At 40.0% G+C, this 16,763-nt stretch overlaps 1 protein-coding gene across 3 annotated transcripts in view; it reads right to left on the bottom strand.

The window, feature by feature from the left end:
* LOC113544397 (serine/threonine-protein kinase MARK1) overlaps window positions 1-14,255 on the bottom strand; it is a 58,056-nt gene extending 43,801 nt beyond the window's left edge. For all 3 annotated transcript variants that reach the window (XM_026943203.3, XM_026943204.3, XM_026943205.3), the window contains exon 1: window positions 13,927-14,255. In XM_026943203.3, coding sequence (XP_026799004.3) covers window positions 13,927-13,977 — 51 coding nt within the window. In that variant the 5' untranslated portion in view covers window positions 13,978-14,255. The remainder of the gene's footprint in view (window positions 1-13,926) is intronic.
* Between the last annotated feature and the right edge of the window lie 2,508 nt (window positions 14,256-16,763).

Below are 16,763 nucleotides of genomic sequence, written 5' to 3'. Positions count from 1 at the left end.
CTGTTGTACCCAAAATGGCAGACCTGCCTGCTGAGGATGAACCAGGATGGACTGAACCAGGATGGCTGAGGATGGACCTGCCATCTGAGGATGAACCAGCCTCCATTCTGGTCCACAGGGGTTGACTGTTTTGGTCCCTACGCAGTCAAAATTGGCAGAGGGCAAGAAAAGAGATGGGGCATAATATTTAAATGCCTCACTACCAGGTGTGTGCATCTTGACTTGTTATGCAACATGGATGCAGATTCATTTTTATTGGCCCTCAGATGTTTTGTAGCAAGAAGAGGCAAGCCTTTTAAGCTCATCTGTGATAGAGGCACTAACTTCAAAGGGAAGAGGTGAGCACACTGAAGCTTTTGCCAAAATGGAGCCACCCCTCCAAGATCAACTGGCTAAACTAAAAAAATTCCTTCAAATTCAATCCTCCTCATGCACCTCACTTTGGTGGAGTATGGGGGAGGGAAATTAAATCCGTTAAGGCTTCTCTCTAAGTTGTTCTGAAGAAACACATAGTCGCGGAGGATGTCCTTACCACAGTGTTGACTGAAGTGGCAGGCATCCTAAATTCAAAAGCCCTGGGTTATGTATCATCTGATATAGCAGATCTAGACCTTATTACTCCCAACTTGTTGCTTATGGGGTGGCGGGATGCCTCCCTACCTCAGGCTATGTATGGACTGAGTAATCTACTAGGACGGCGACGCTACAGACACAGCCAAGTGATCGCTGATTGTTTCTGGACTCAGTTTCTCAGAAACTACCTACCCACTCTTCAGCTTTGACAGAAGTGGCAGAACATCACACGAAATCTTGCCATTGTTTAGGTTGTATGATTGTGGACTCTCAACTTCCCAAAGCCCAATGACCAGTCGGTAGGGTAACCAGAGTCCTGCCAAGCGACGATCATGGAATAAGAGCTACTGAAGTAGACATCAAGGGCAATACATATGTCTGTCCAGTTGCCAAACTTATTGTACTACCTGAAATGCCAAAAGATTAGTTCATAGCACCAGTGGTTCAGCTAGGACATTTGTGGATTTACAAATTTCCTGTGTAAATTTGTGGAGCGGCTGTACAAAATTCCCTGCTTCACACATGCAAGAGTCAAAGCAGTCCATCTAGTTTAGCACAATCTCAAAAAGTTTTCAGTTTGGCAGCTTCATTAAAACAGAGTTATACAGAGTCTCCTGGCATTTGTTTACATTTAAAAAGTTTTGTTTTCTTTGTGTGGTGTTACTGTGTGTTTATGCCCAAGTAAGTGGTAATATTCATCACTGTTGCAGATATGTTTATAGTGTGTTAGCTTGTAATTCATTTAATCTTTCATCAGAAGCATTTCCACAGTAATGTCCATAAACAATAGCCGAAATACTCACATACTTGACAAATCTACCAGCCATTTCCATCAAAGGCGTTTATTTAGCAGCAGACTCACTCGCTTTAATATGTTTGCATTCAGCTCTCATAGGCTGCAATATATGCTCTTGTTTACTCTTGTGTTATACAGGTTTAAACTTATAATCAGTATATTTAGTCAATATATTTAGTCAATATAATCAGTCATTAACAGTGTTAATTTGTTGCTATGTTGTACTAGTATTGACAGATATTTATTAAATTTAATTTTGTTCTACTTGTGTGGAAAACCACATCCACACGAAATCAAAAGTATCTACAATACTCTTCATATTGCTTATTCCATAATAAATATTTGGACTTCAAACTTCATCCTGGAATAGCTGCAAGTCTTTCTAACCGAAGAATTAGGCTAGTTGATGTACAACCAGTCTACTACACAAAAAACATCCCACAACATTCAATCAATCAATTATTGACTGAACTTGCTTCCTCCAAGTAGCCAGCCACCACCTTTTCAAATTGCTCCTCATGCTGCATGACAGGGCAGCGTAACTACCTCGTAACTATCCTGTTCTCGATTCTGATTGGTCAGAGGGTGTTTATTAATTTTCTGCAACGGCAGCTCTGACAGCTGCAAATAACAGGTTGATTTTAGGCACTCATTCTAATACATTAGTATTTCTATAGTAACTATTTACACAATATGGTGGATGCTCCATTGTTATTTCACAAACTGTTGATAGGGAGATATTTATTAATCATTTATAGAAGGAGTCTCCAGTGTCAGCACTTTGTCAGAGATAGATGTAGGTTTACATTTTCTGCCAAGGGAATGCTTTCAGGATAGAGAATTTTTTCTCAGTAACAAGCTGCATTTTGTCTTATTAACTTCAAGAGGAAGTGAGGGAATTACTTTTTATAGCTAATATAATGGAGCACATGTTTCATGGACATCCCACAACATTAAATGTAACTATAAACTGATAAAAATTATTACATTCTATATAGGAGTGTGACAATACGCTGCGGTCATGATTCGATTTGATTCACGATACAGGCTGCACTTTTCGATGAAATATGATTCTTAGAATATTTTTTAAACAAAATTTTAATGAAGAAAAGTTATGACTGAAAAGACACCTTTTTTATTTCTGAATCATAAACAATGCAAAAGAGTGTGCAAGACTGTGTAAAACTAAAATCAAAAATTGCAACGAACAGAGGTTTAATATCATAAACAAAATTAACTACAAGTTCACTATATCTTAAAAATAAATAAATAAATTTATAAGTTCTCAAAAAATGCAACTGAATTGCATTAGATGCATAATTAATATAATATGAATCGTACATTTCTAAGACACACATGACCCCTAATTCTTTAACACATACAAAGTGTAATCACTGGCAAATTGCTTTAGTATAGAAAGAATAAAACACTTCAGGATTTGCTGTTATAGGAAAATAACTTCAGGGTAGTAATGGTCCACCACGTCCTGTTGTTGATTATTTTCCTATAAAGGCACGAGTTGTCATGTTTTATTCATTACTTATAGCATAATAGACCAAATAGCCATGATACACTATATGACCAAAAGTATGTGGAAACCTGACCATCACACCCATGTTGCCACAATGTTGGAGGCACACAATTGTATAGGATATCTTTGTTTGCCAAGGCTGGAGTGGAAGAACTCAAGTCGCCTGATCTCAACCCCACTGAACACCTTTGGGATGAACTGGAACGCTGACTGCACCCCAGGACTCCTCGCCCAACATCAGTGCCTGAACTCACTCTTGTGGCTGAATGCGCAAATCCCCACAGCCACACTCCAAAATCTATTGAAAAGCCTTCCTAGAAGAGTGGAGGTTTTTATAGCTGGGTAGACCAACTCGCATTGTTAATTCTCATTGTTATGGAATGGGATGTTCAACATGCATATGTGGGTGTAATGGTCAGGTGTCCACATACTTTTGGCCATATAGTTATGTTCAGGCTGTACTGCTCAGGAATTATTGATTGAATTGCAATAATTACAATGAATCCAAAATATATTATATATGTGGCATTATACACTAGACCTGATGTAGCCTGAGGTTGTAATTCAAGTTGATGCACTTTTACAAATGTAGGGGGCCACTTCAGAGCAAATTCCTGGGCTGATTTTCCCCCATTTAGTCGCTGACTAGGTCGTGCAGGCCTGACAAACTATGGAAAACTACTTGTGGAACAAGAATGGTTCGAATAAGTTGCTCCGGTGCCACCAGGAATGCCCGGGCAGCTGTTTCTGTATGTCTTTGGCCTTGAGAACAAAATATGGCTCGGGTTACATGGCCGCCATCACACTCCTGTTACGCTGTAATGCTACACTGCATATTACTGAAGTGCAAAGTTCAGTATTTTATAATAGGTTTATAAAAGTATCACTGTATTTTAAAAATTAACACCTTTAAAGATAAATTCTTAGTAATATCTGTTTTCATAAAATTGTATTTTAAATGATTTACAATAAATTAGAAGACCACCTTTAATGATTAACGAGTGAAATAAGATAAATAAGTAGTTAAATGACAAATTGTGTCTTCCGTGGTGCTCTCAAAATACTAAAATATTGGCCAGGTTCTCAATAAAAAAAAGACCAACCACCATTTAAATGCAGAATATTAACAGCATTGTAATTAATAACAATACTGTATGTATTCAATATAATCTTTTGTATTATACTATATTGTTGACACACCCCTACGCACTTTACTGTTCAGGTATGTGTGTGTTGTAGACAGGCGTGCATGCCACTGCCATGTGTGTGTTTGTGTGTGTGAGCTAAAGAGAGACAGAGAGGCAAGAAAGGCACAGGCTGTCTGTGATGACAGTGAAATGTGAGAATCCACAGCTTCCTTTGGGTGCATTAATAGCCCCTGACAATAGAGAGAGAGAGAGAGAGAGAGAGAGAAAGAGAGAGAGTGGATTTAATGCAGGGAAGTCCCTGTAGATCAGCACAGTCAATGTCTAATGCTAATATTCTGACGCTGATGGGCCAAACTAGTATCAGTCATTACATCTTTCAGTGTATTAGTGTGTGTACATGTATATTTTTAGATACATTGTCACTGTTCACTGTTCTGTTATAGAAACTGAATCAACACCATCAGATTCGCGAATTCAACAGGGGTGTGGTATAAAAGGTTTTAAAGGCACTACAGTACAAGCTGAGTCATTCATATGATACACCAGCTTCAGAGACTGAGGGGGCGGTTCAGTATTCTCACTGATCCTTGGATTTTTACTTCCTCTCTTCCACTCTTCCAGCTCAGGTGACACAGCCCCGGGTGTCTTGGTGTTAACCTTCATTTTCTCCAGCACTCTTTTCTCCTGTGTCTCATATTCCTCCCTTCGGCTGTACCATCATTTGGGATTCCAACATCTACCAACAATGACTGTTTTTTGCCTTTTATTTCTTAATATTGTTTTGCTTAAATATAGAGGTCCAGCAGTCTCTTAGTACTTTCTGAGGTTCCATCTGATGGCTGACTGGGTATACAATATGTGTTGATTTTATTCTTCACCCTCTGCTGGCTTATTATTGAGTGGAGATTCAGGCCTGTGTAGTGCAGCAAGGATAATGCATCTCATTAGTACATAACACACTTTACTGTCTTTGAGTTACATTCCTGTTTGTCCTCCACTGACCCACTGAGGATTTGATTAAGTCACTTAGGGTCAGATGATAGCTAAGCTGTTTGCAGCTGTTTTCATGGTACAATTCGACTGCATTCAGCATGAAACCCTTTCCTCAACAAAAGGGTGATGTGATGCTCTCTGACGTAAAGCAAAGTTACTGTTACCATTCTGAAGTTGATTATTTTCCTGTAACAGCACACCTGAAGTGTTTTATTTCTCATATACCACAGGGTAAATAAGCTCCTGTTAAGCTCATGTAATATTATATCATGTATAAGCAGTCATTCCTTCACCAGCCTCTCTTTTTTTTACTTTTATTGTCACTCTGATTGAACTAATGAACCCAAAAATAAAAAAGAAGATTTTAAATGTATTCTCACACTTTAGTAAGTGTCTACGATTAAAGGCAGGTTTTAGCTGCAGGCTTTTCAGCTCAATTTTGCTGTGGACAACAAAAAATCACACATCATAAAAGAATGCTTTTGTCGTGAGTTGAGATCAGAAGTCTCTATCCGAACTTTGATTCACCCCAAACTGAAATAAGAACCAAACTGAAATGTCTCCTCTACTCCAGTGCCTCTTTGACTTCTTGGACACCATGTTGTGAATGGAGTGTGATTATATGACCGCTAGAAACTCGCTCCTCCTTTGACAATTTTATTGCTGTCTGGATGCGAGAGTTTTATCATTGAGAAGACGTGTAAAAATTTATTACCAGTGTCCCCCTGATAAACTGACCGAATCCAAGTAGGACTTTAGAATACTGATTAACCAGTGGACGATTTAGTGCCATTGTGACTGAAGACGTGAGGCGACAACGTTCTGGCAGTGTCAGAAATTTCTGATTAAATAATGACAGAAATTTTGACTGAAATCAGAGCGCATTGTTGTCCTGTTCTACTTCTCATGTCCTATTGATTGGGATGTTATGCACTCACATGGTGGAAAGCTCTGCATGACCCATTTTTCTGTTTATTTCTAAGCCTTATTTTCCTCTCTACTAAGTCTTTTTTTAGCTTTGTATGCATTCATCTGCAAGCTTCCTTCTGCCTCAATAGTCTTTAACTACTACAATTGTCTAAGAACCTGGAAGTGAAGCAAATTAATAAACGCCATTACCATCACTAGCAGTGAATGAAAGCTAACAGTGACCAGATGGCATGATCTCATTCGCAACATGCTAAGTGGACCCTACTAGGTTGCGTTCATTTTTGGCAGCACTAGCATTTTTTGGCTACATTAAGCCAATAAATCAATCAATCAATCAATCACATGTGTGCCCAGAGCCACGGAGCTCATCACCGATGTCGCTACTGTGCAGTAGAGCCAGCAGGACTTCTGGTAGGATGACTCATGAACGAATATGTCTATGATCTCCTGGTGGAATAGCGTCCTTGAGAGTGGACCTGCAGAGCCGACTAGCCACAACAATCTGCTAAAACCACAGGAGCTCAGTTAAGCAACTAAAAACACCTGAAATTCTGTGGAGGGTTTTCCGTGTTGGGGCACCACATTTACATTTACCAATCAACAAATCACTAAGCTGTTAAATATGCCAACAATGTATATATATACATGATATGTTAATGGTATGTTAGTGCTATAAAGGCAAATGAGCTCACATACAAACACTGAATTACCACCAACAAAAAAGTGAGCAAAAGCAGGGGCTCTTCACTTTTATCTTTGCTATTTGATCGAGACCTCACAGGTCGAAAGCTTCACAGGCTCAGCAGGATTTTTTTCCTGTGAGCCCTTGATGCTGCACAGATAAAACACCAGTTTCCAAAATGAAAAGAACCCACTGTTTCCCCCAAGAACACCCAGATGAGTGTGTGTGTATGTGTGTGTGCATAAACTTTGGATGTCATCTCCTTGCTGTCCTAATCATGTATGTGCAAATATTAAATATTCATAGCACAACAACTGCCTAACCTTTTCACATGGTCTTTTGTTCGTATATTAAAAAAAGACACACCTTAAGATAATCAAACTTTATTGTTCTAAATAATGTTTATTTTTTTCTAGAACACACTTATCGTAGTTTCTGCTTCCTTTTGGTCCAAATCACTAGTGTGTTTCCTTCAGAACTAGTGGAGTATTCCCACTTGCTTTCTTCTCTGACCAAGTACCTATAGCAGAGTAATGACTTTGTCACAATGACCCCACGTGAGGAGCATATAAAAGATTCCTGTTATGTCACGCTCACCCTCTTTTCGATTCTTGTCTTGTCAAAAAGTTAAGTAAGTGGATTCAAAGATGTTGAGTTTGGTGCTCTAATTTTTTCTTTCATGCTAACAAGCTTAATTTTGTTACTGTTAAATCTGCACTGTCAAACGAGTGTGTGTTGCTGTGCACCATGGATGACAACAATTCTTGTGTTTGACTTATTACTATTTTCATCATGCTTATTCATGTCACTGGAATAGACCTGTGGTCTATTGTTTCTCAGCTTATGGCAGAATGGGTGCTGCGGATGCAGTGTAACCTTCATAATATGTTGTAGTTGCTTTATCAACCTCTTGTATTTTCAGAGCAGGATGGCAAACTTCCTCGCAGGCCAAAGAAATACTGCTGGCTATTCATTACCTTCCTCTGATTCTGTGTGAAGTGAGCAGCAGATACGGCTGCAGCACTTGATGGGATGAAAGGTAAGTAAACTCCTTAATCACACTTTATCGACAGGAACAGAATTGGGCAGAAGACTCGACTGAGCACCCCCTTGGAAGGAGAAGAGCAAGAGTAGAGGACCTAGCAGCAGGCCCGGGCTAAACACAAGAGCTGTTAGTGGCAATGCAATAGTGCAAATGAATTGCACAGGAGTGTTCATGTACAGACACAGATCCTAAAGTTTCAGTGGCTGCCAAACACCTCAGTTAGTCAGCCATCTGTTTGTCTCATGATCAGAGTGTAATGCAGGAGTGTGGCTCAGAAGCAGCAAATGCGCTCTGATACTAAAGCTGCCTTAGTGAAACTGAATCGGACTGAAGGCCTAACCCAATTTGTGGTATAGTCGCCAAAGCGACTCCCACGCTGTATCAACTGCATTAAAGAGCCCTTATACACACTTAAAAGCACACTGAGTCTGTGACCTGAGAAAAAGGCATGCATACTGGCTGCAATGGCACACGCAGAAGCACAAGGTTAAGATTAACTCCTCTGGTACAGGCACCGATGGTTTCAGTAGTGACACAGGCTGATGAAATGTTTCATGTAAATCCTGGCATGTCCCTGCGCATAGGCCTGAGAGGCACTACATTATCACCTCCTTCTGTCCTAGACATTTTCAGGCAGCAAGCTACCTTTAAGCACCCTTGGCTGTCATCGCCGAAGTTCGTAAGTCCTAAATCTGTTCTTGAGTTAAAAAAGAGAGTACTGTCAGGAGAGGAGGAGAGTGAGTTCAAATACCAACAATGGCACAGCCATCCATGACTGGGAGCCAAAAGAACAAATTTGGCTGTGCTCTCTGTGTGGAAGGGACGGCATACTCTCCCTCCCCTGTCAATCACAATTTCGTATGATGGGGAGAGCTGGCCAGTGGATGGAAGAATTGGCAGGTGACCATTTAGTGAAGAAAAACGGGAAAAACATAGTGTTGTTTGAAAACTGAACATACATAGCCCACACACTATTCCGGCTAAGCTGGGATTCAGAAACTGCAACATCAGATGGATAGAGTTACGCAGGATACAGCAGGGGCCACCATGATGCTACCACACAACCCAAAACAATAAAAAAATCCTATGCTTCTTGTCATATAGGAACATGACCATGCTTCCAGGATGCGGTTAATTAGAAGTGCTGAGGCATCTCAGCATTGTATCTGAAAATACATAGTAATTTACACTTTACTGTTGACCAAACACAAGGGTCTGCTCCACAAAGATCCATGCAAGACCCATGCCAACTGACTATAGTGACTGCAGAAATGCGGCACCTCGCTACTACAGCATCAGGTAACTGAGATTTCAAAAATCTGGCCGAATTCCTTTCAAGAAAATTTCTAATCAAAAAAAGGAGGCTGAATTTGCTCCATCCCATATTACGGATTGACTGTGACCACAGAACTAAAAGATGCATTTCCACATTTCAACTGCTGTCAGTGGTGTGACGTCAGTGTCTGTGGAGTGACGTCTCTTTCCTCTTGGGTTAGCTTTGGCACCCAGGTTTCACAAAGTATGTGTGAATTGCCACAGAGCCCCTGCAATGTACATTTCCAACAGCAAGTTTTGAGCCAGACAAATGTCCTGATCTTGCATGTGGAAGTTCTGAGACTAAAGTTAATAAGGAAAAAAGGTCATTTGACTCCTTACCAGACTGTTCAATAGCAGGAGGCTCAACTCACATGCCACACGAACATTGTTGGTGGAAGACATCTCACTTACGAATGCAGTCATGAAACTGCAAGTCACCACACATCACCCATATGCAGGCTGGGACACTATTACTTCCAGTTGTAGTAGTAAAACTAGATTTGGTGAACAATGTTGGCTGAATACTTAGTGTCTGTCATCCATATTACAAAGACAGGTGTCAGTTGTAGTCTGCGCATTCCCTAAGGCACTGGTTCAGTGCACTGGTTTTCTCCCTGCAAAGAGGGAAATTGTAATGACGGCAAGACTGGTTGGGAGTATGGAAAAACTGTAGGTTAAAAGAACTGAAATGAAGAAATGGTGGCTAGTGCTACAACATTTTTAGGAATCCCTAGGGAGACCACACATACTAGTGCAGACTAACAGCACCACAGTGGTGTTTTAATAATAATGATAAGTTTAATTCATACAGCACCTTTCTCATACCGAAGGTCACTGAAAACACGCACAAAAAAAAATTTGGATTTAGTGGAGCTAAGCCATGTAGGGCTTTGTATGTTAGCAGAAGGACTTTAAATTGCATGCACAGTGAAACAGGTAGCCGGTGTTGCCAGGACTGGGGTGATATGAGGAGATTTTTAGAATGAGATAAAATTCTAGCTGCAGAGTATGGAATGTATTGTAGTGGATGCAGGGTTTTTCAGGAAATCCAATAGAGTTACAATAGTCAAGCTGGGACATGAAGGCATGGACCAGAGTTTCTGTATCTGTCTTATTAAGCATGGGGCGAAGACATGCAATGTTTCGGAGAAAAAAGAAGAGATTTTTTCCAATTACCTAATGTTGGGCTAAAAAGAGAGAGATGGATCAAAGATTACTTCCAAGTTATGAAATGCTGAGGAAGGTTTAACAGTCACCCCATCAATGTCAAGTGAAAAGGTAGGCAATTTTGATACAATGGATTTTGGGCCAATGAGTAGAAATACAGTTTTAATGGGATTCTGTTTTAGAAGGTTAGAATGCATTCATTGTTTGATATGACAAACACACGATATTAAGGTAGGGAATGGCAGGGTGGAAGTAGTTTTGGTGCTAACATAAATCTGAGTATCATCAGAGTAACAGTATAAATGAAACATGAGCATGAAATGACCATAGTGGGCAACATGTAAATCAGGACGAGAAGGGGGCCAAGGACCAATCCCTGGGAAACAGTGTCAGTAGAAAATCTATTCTTCCCAAGGGTGACAAACTGAGCTCTATCAGTAATATACAAGATGACCCAATTAAGAGCCAAGCTGGTAATGCCAATAGCAGATAGATGGGAAATTAGTGTGTCATGATTTACAGTATAAAATGCAGGACTTAAATCTAGGAGAAGAAGGATACTGAGGACATCAGTGGTTACGTCATTATAAAGAGACAGAATGTTACAAGGACAAGAGAGCTTAAAAAGAGAAAGTGGGAGAGGACTGAATAAGAGCAGAAAAGGTGTGAGGATCCACAGCCTTAATATTGAGGAAGTAGATATTGTGGAAGCCTGGGTTTAGCTATATAAGTATAGCCACTCGATGACATCAAATTTAGATGGAGATAGTCCCCAGTTTGTTGTCCCCAGGTTAGCCCAATCATTAAAGGAAGAATACCTGAACGTGCAAGCATGCTTAGTATAACAGTATTAGTACTTGAGCACTTGAGTGATTCTCACCATCAATAGGTAGCAGTATTTACACTTGAGTGACTCTCACCATCAGTATGGAGCAGTGTCAACACTTTAGTGATTCTCACCCTCAACAGGGTGCTGAATCACCATTTGAGTGATTCTCACCCTCAATAGTGAGCAGTATCAACATTTGAGTGATTCTCACCCTCAACAGTAACAAGTGTCAACTCTTGAGTGATTCTCACCCTCAACAGTGAGCAGTATCAACATTTGAGTGATTCTCACCCTCAGTATGGACCAGTATCAACACTTTAGTAATTCTCATCCTCAGTGGTGAGCAGTGTCAACACTTGAGTGATTCCCAACCTCAGTTGGGAGCTGAATCAACATAGGGAGCAGTATCAACACTTGAGTGATTCTCATTCTCAGTATGGTATCAGTACTACCACTGAGTGCTGTCTGTCATTGTCTGGCAGGGGGTGCCATCAGATAGTGTTACAAACCCTTGTGATGACTTTGATAATATGGCCTTCACTAGTTCCGAAGGTAACCACCCTGGCAGTTTGCAATGAAGGAAGCAAATTACATATGGATGGTTCCATATGTAATTGGGTTCTACGACCGAGTAGAACTAGTAGTGAACAGGACCATGGACAACAATTAATACTAAAATCCATTAGATATATCCATAATGGATACATTTAAATTTATCCGCATTGTGATTGGTAAGGTTATGCAAGGTTTACCCAAGATTAGGATTAGCCACTTTACCTCAATAACAGAAAACTTCTAGCAAAGAGTATGTAAATGGTGGAAAATCCCTATTTATTCAGACACGTGCATATTGTGTGCCTACAACACCAACATTTACTGAACTAAAAAGCAGTCACAGGCCCAGATTTTATATTTGGGCCACTTTTGTCCCACAACGCCAAAAGTGACTTTGACCCACAACACCATAAAAATCAAGTGTCTTTTTATTGCCATAAGTGACTCTCGTGTATCTAAGCTCATTCATATTTGGCCCTGAATTGTATGCTATCTGTTTTTCTTATTTCAGAGTTGAATATTTCTGGTTTATTTTTCAGTAAGCATTATGTTCTCCTCATGAATGTTCTCCCTGTGTTCACGAGTTTCCTCCCAAAAACTTGCTGGTACATGGTGGACTGACTACACTAAAAGTGTCCCTAGATGTGAATGTGTGTGCATGGTGCCCTGCAGTGGACTGGGTGTATTCCCGCCAGGTGCCCTCGGTTATTGGGAAAGACTCTTGTCTAGGATAATGTTGTTACTGAACACAAATTAATGAATGATTTATTTGTATATTCTGGATTGCAATTCTAACTTCTTTTTTTTTTTAGCTCTATAGCTCTGAGTAAACCTTAAATTTCAGGTTACTTGTTCCATTATTTGCATGTTAGTTGGCATGTTATTTATTTATTTTTTTGTTATTTATTAATATGACTGAAAACAGAGATGTAGATATGTACCTTAAAACGTAGATGTACCTAATATATACAAACATTTAACGGGTATTGGATCAGATCTGGGATTCTGAGATACTTCCCAAAAGCACTGCTGCAATTAAGACTGACAAATATTAGAGTTAGCATCACACTAAACTCTCTCTCTCTCTACCAGTTAAAATTAAATTAACTTGATGATACTTTCAGAAAACTGATTCCAGATTAGTAAATCGGTTAATGTCATGATATACTAGTTTAGGCAGCATTATGTCTAGCTATCACTTTAAACGTGCCTAGAATTTCAAGTTACATGGTAGCCTACTTTTTAAAAACAGCATCAGAGAAGATAGTATTTCTATATCATTTTGATCACCTACTGAGAATGATGCTTTTTAGGAAGCCTGTTTTATCTAGCAGTTTTCCTAACCAATAACGCTGTAAGCAAACAGTAATTCTACTATGCCCAAGTCTCATTCTTTCTTCAGTGGATAATAATGTCACTTAGATAACTGTAGACTTTTAACAAAGAACTGCTGCTGTAATCATAAAGACTGTCCCATGCTCATCCCAGGACTCTTATTCCAAATGCATTCATATTAAACATCCTTATTACTGTTAAATACTGATTTTAATACTTAGTACTGTTTGACCCTATAGCATGCAGTAGTAGAAGAGTAATGATTTATAATCCTACAATCCAGAGTCACCCAGAAGAGCATGACCTCCCTTCTGAGTCTTTTTTTCCCCTCATGTAGTCTCAGGGAGTTTTTCCCTTGTCGCCGAGTCGCTTATTAGGGATCGGGATTTCTGTAAAACTACTTTTTGACAATGTCTATTGTTACAAATAAAATGTACATGAACTGAAAAATAGTCCAATGGTGATACTGAATAGCTCAGTTGTCATACTGTGATTTATTATTTTTTTCCCTTTATAACACCTGTAGCCTAAACCTCTAGATCCACCACTAATGAACTGACAGCAGTCATTACTCAGCACAACGTTTGGTCTCGAACAAGGAAGTCAGTATGGGACTCCCGAGAAGAGAGTAATGTGAAGAGCTTCATTAGCGGTTATAAGCGTTATAATACGCGTTAATTCCAGAACAATGAAGGATGCGCGCGAGCACCTCATTAACAACATGAGGTGAATGTGAATTCATGTCAATAGGAATGAAGTGGCACCTGCACTCCATAAACTCAGGTGTACCACTAATAATGTCACATAACAGTAATGTCTTATTAACTGTTTAACTAGAATAATAATTTAGAATGACATTTAGACCAGGTGTGTTACAAAGGACTGGGGTGTTTCGTCATTTTTGTGTTTTGAAACAAACCAGCGGTGACACAGCAAAGGCTCTATCTAACATGAACGCGAATAAACACCTCAAACACTCACGAAAAAGATGAAATATTTGCTCACATATGTTCTTCAATACTTACATTTTCAGTCTCTCGCTCGTTTACAGTGGGTAAAGGCACCCGGGTAGACATGTTTGAGTTTTGAGGCCGGCTCAAGCTAACGCGTTTATCAGTCCCCGCTGGACGCTACATCTCTAACGGCCTGTCACACGGCGCGCGCGACACAATGAGAAAAACCCATAGCGATGTCCAAACGAACTTCCGGAAGTCCAAGCTCCAGAAATGGTCATCCCAGAGGAAAACGAGCTCGCGTGAATAAAGATGCTCTGCTGTTACTCCATCAGCCTTCGTGGCTCATGTGTGTGCAGCGGCCAACCGGATGGATGCGAGAGCTGTATACCAAATGTATCCGTGCGCCCTACATAGACTCCCTATGTTGAAGTAATTATAGCATCAACACTCAGTGCACGAGGGAGATTGACTTCTGCCACCTACCGGAAGTACGATATAGCTGCAGGCACTCAGTGCGCTCGCGCCTCCAAACGCATGCGCACCAGAGGGAACGCAGGTATTGAGATCCCATGCATCCATCCATTCTCTGTACTGTTTAGCCTACACAGGGAGCCTGGAGCCTGTCCTAGGGGACTCAGGGCACAAGGTGGGGGACACACTGGATGGGGTGCCAGCCTATCACAGGGCACACTCACACTCGCTCGCACACACACTCACAATTTGGAAATGACAGTCAGTCTACGACACATGTATTTAGACTGGGGGAGGGAACTGGAGTACCCTGAGGAAACCTCCAAGGCACGAGGAGAACATGCACGCTCTGCACACAGGGCGGAGGTGAGATTTGAACCCCCCAACCCCCGAGGTGCGAGGCAGCAGCACTAACTGCAAAGCTACCGAGCCACCCAGCTACTGAGATGGTGAAGGTTAAAACAGGTGCACCATGTAAAATTCCCCCCCCCCCCCCCCCCCCCCCCCCCCCCAATGTAAAACAAATCCAGTTCAAATAGGGCTTAACAATATCAAGATATGAGAGAGTTAGTACTTTTGCATTATGATTCTGTTCCATTGGGCATATGTGCATTACATACACTCCCGGGCAAAAAAACAAAGCCAAAAATGGCAAAAAAAATAAGCTTTTAATGGTCTTAACACCAAAATCACTGGTCAGAAAATTAGCAAGCTAGAAACAGTGAAATTCACTTATATAGGCTTCTTGTACGCAAAGGGAAAATCATGATAATCATGAGATCTCTACCAACTGAGCTAGCCAGTCGCTGTTATTAATTAATTATATAAAATGCTATACTGTAGTTGTATAATTTGCACAAGTATTTTACAGATAAAGACAACAGAGCTTTGAGTCATGACTGACTGAGCTACTATTTGCTAGCTAGAGGATATTGGCTAATCCATCATGTTATCAAAGTGATGTAAATATAAGTAGCTAATGTAATGTACCAACTGAAAATATACTGGAAAACATCAGTCAACATTTACACGCAACACAACCTATTTTTGAGGAAACAAATCTCTGATCCATGATCTTCATCTAGCTCTGACACCTGAAGCATGTTGCCCATGTAAATAGAGAAGTGCTCTTTTATGCTCATTCTCTCAGTGGGGTTTGTTTAAAAGGGATAACTGGATAACCTTACCAAGCTACATCGAGTGTTAGCTAAGGTCATACATTTAACAGTAAATTGTTATGAAATTTAGCTAGTGTTAGCTGCTTTGGTTTATGCCATCACTTCACTCACGTCAGTTTGCTAGTTATAATATAAATACGATGAGCTAGTTTAGACATCAATATGAGCAACATACTGGAAAACTGCAAAGAACTCCCAGCTGAGGGTCTCTTACAAGAGATTACAGCAAAACATGGGTTTGCAGCTGAAGCGTTAAGAGCTTCAGGTGCGTTGGACAGCGCGTTCATGTTCATGAGGCTCAACTCTCATGTCCAAAACTTTCAATTACACCATCATCCATGCCATTATAATTATCAAATAACTCTTACAGCAACTGAAAGTCTTAGTTTGGCTTGTGTCCCTTTCACTAACATGGGAATGGGCTGGGGTTAAAAATTGTACTGCAGCCAGCCACTAGAGGGCCTCAGAGACATTTTGGCTTCACTTTTAAACACTTTTATACAATCACCGAGCTCAGCACATGGACAAAGGCTATGCTCTCTTTCGTAACTTGAGAAAGTGCACCAACATGCAGCCAATTGTAAACTCCAGTAACATACGAGAGTTATAAGTCCTCTTATCCTAAGGCATTGGTGAGTGCTGGCTCTTCTGCTTACCTCTTCAGTAAACACCTGTGCTAAATGCATCCTTCATCTTCTTGGGGCTACCCACACACCCATGCTCACAAAGTCCCCAAAAATATATATATATATATATATATATATATATATATATATATATATATATATATATATATATATATCTAACATTTTAGATTTCCAAACATGAGTTTTCCAGCACAAAATTAGATGTTACAGAAAAATGTTTGTATGTCAGTAAAGAAGGCAGTATATTACATAAGAGACATTTTTCAGACAAAAACATAATGAAGGCTGCTGGATTTTGCTGCAAAAATAAGAAGCAAGTGTGACAGTCAAAGTCTCCAGAAGAACTGTGGCTGCTTCTGCAAGATGCTCAGTAACACTTACAGCTCATTTCCTTATAAAACTGCACAAATTGTACCTGAGACTAAGAAAAGGGTCATCACACCAAATACTGACTTTGTTTCATTTCATTTCCTTACTGTTTACTGCTCTTTATAGTATTTTATAGCATTTCTTTGCATGTGCCTAAGACCGTTGCACGACACTGTATGTACACACACATACATACATATATATGTGTATATATATATATATATATATATATATATATATA

The sequence above is a fragment of the Pangasianodon hypophthalmus genome, chromosome 28, assembly GCF_027358585.1.
Source record: "Pangasianodon hypophthalmus isolate fPanHyp1 chromosome 28, fPanHyp1.pri, whole genome shotgun sequence".
NCBI classification, from domain to species: domain Eukaryota; kingdom Metazoa; phylum Chordata; class Actinopteri; order Siluriformes; family Pangasiidae; genus Pangasianodon; species Pangasianodon hypophthalmus.
The sequence above is the reverse complement of the archived record's forward strand: the minus strand, read 5'-3'. Positions and strand labels throughout refer to the sequence as shown.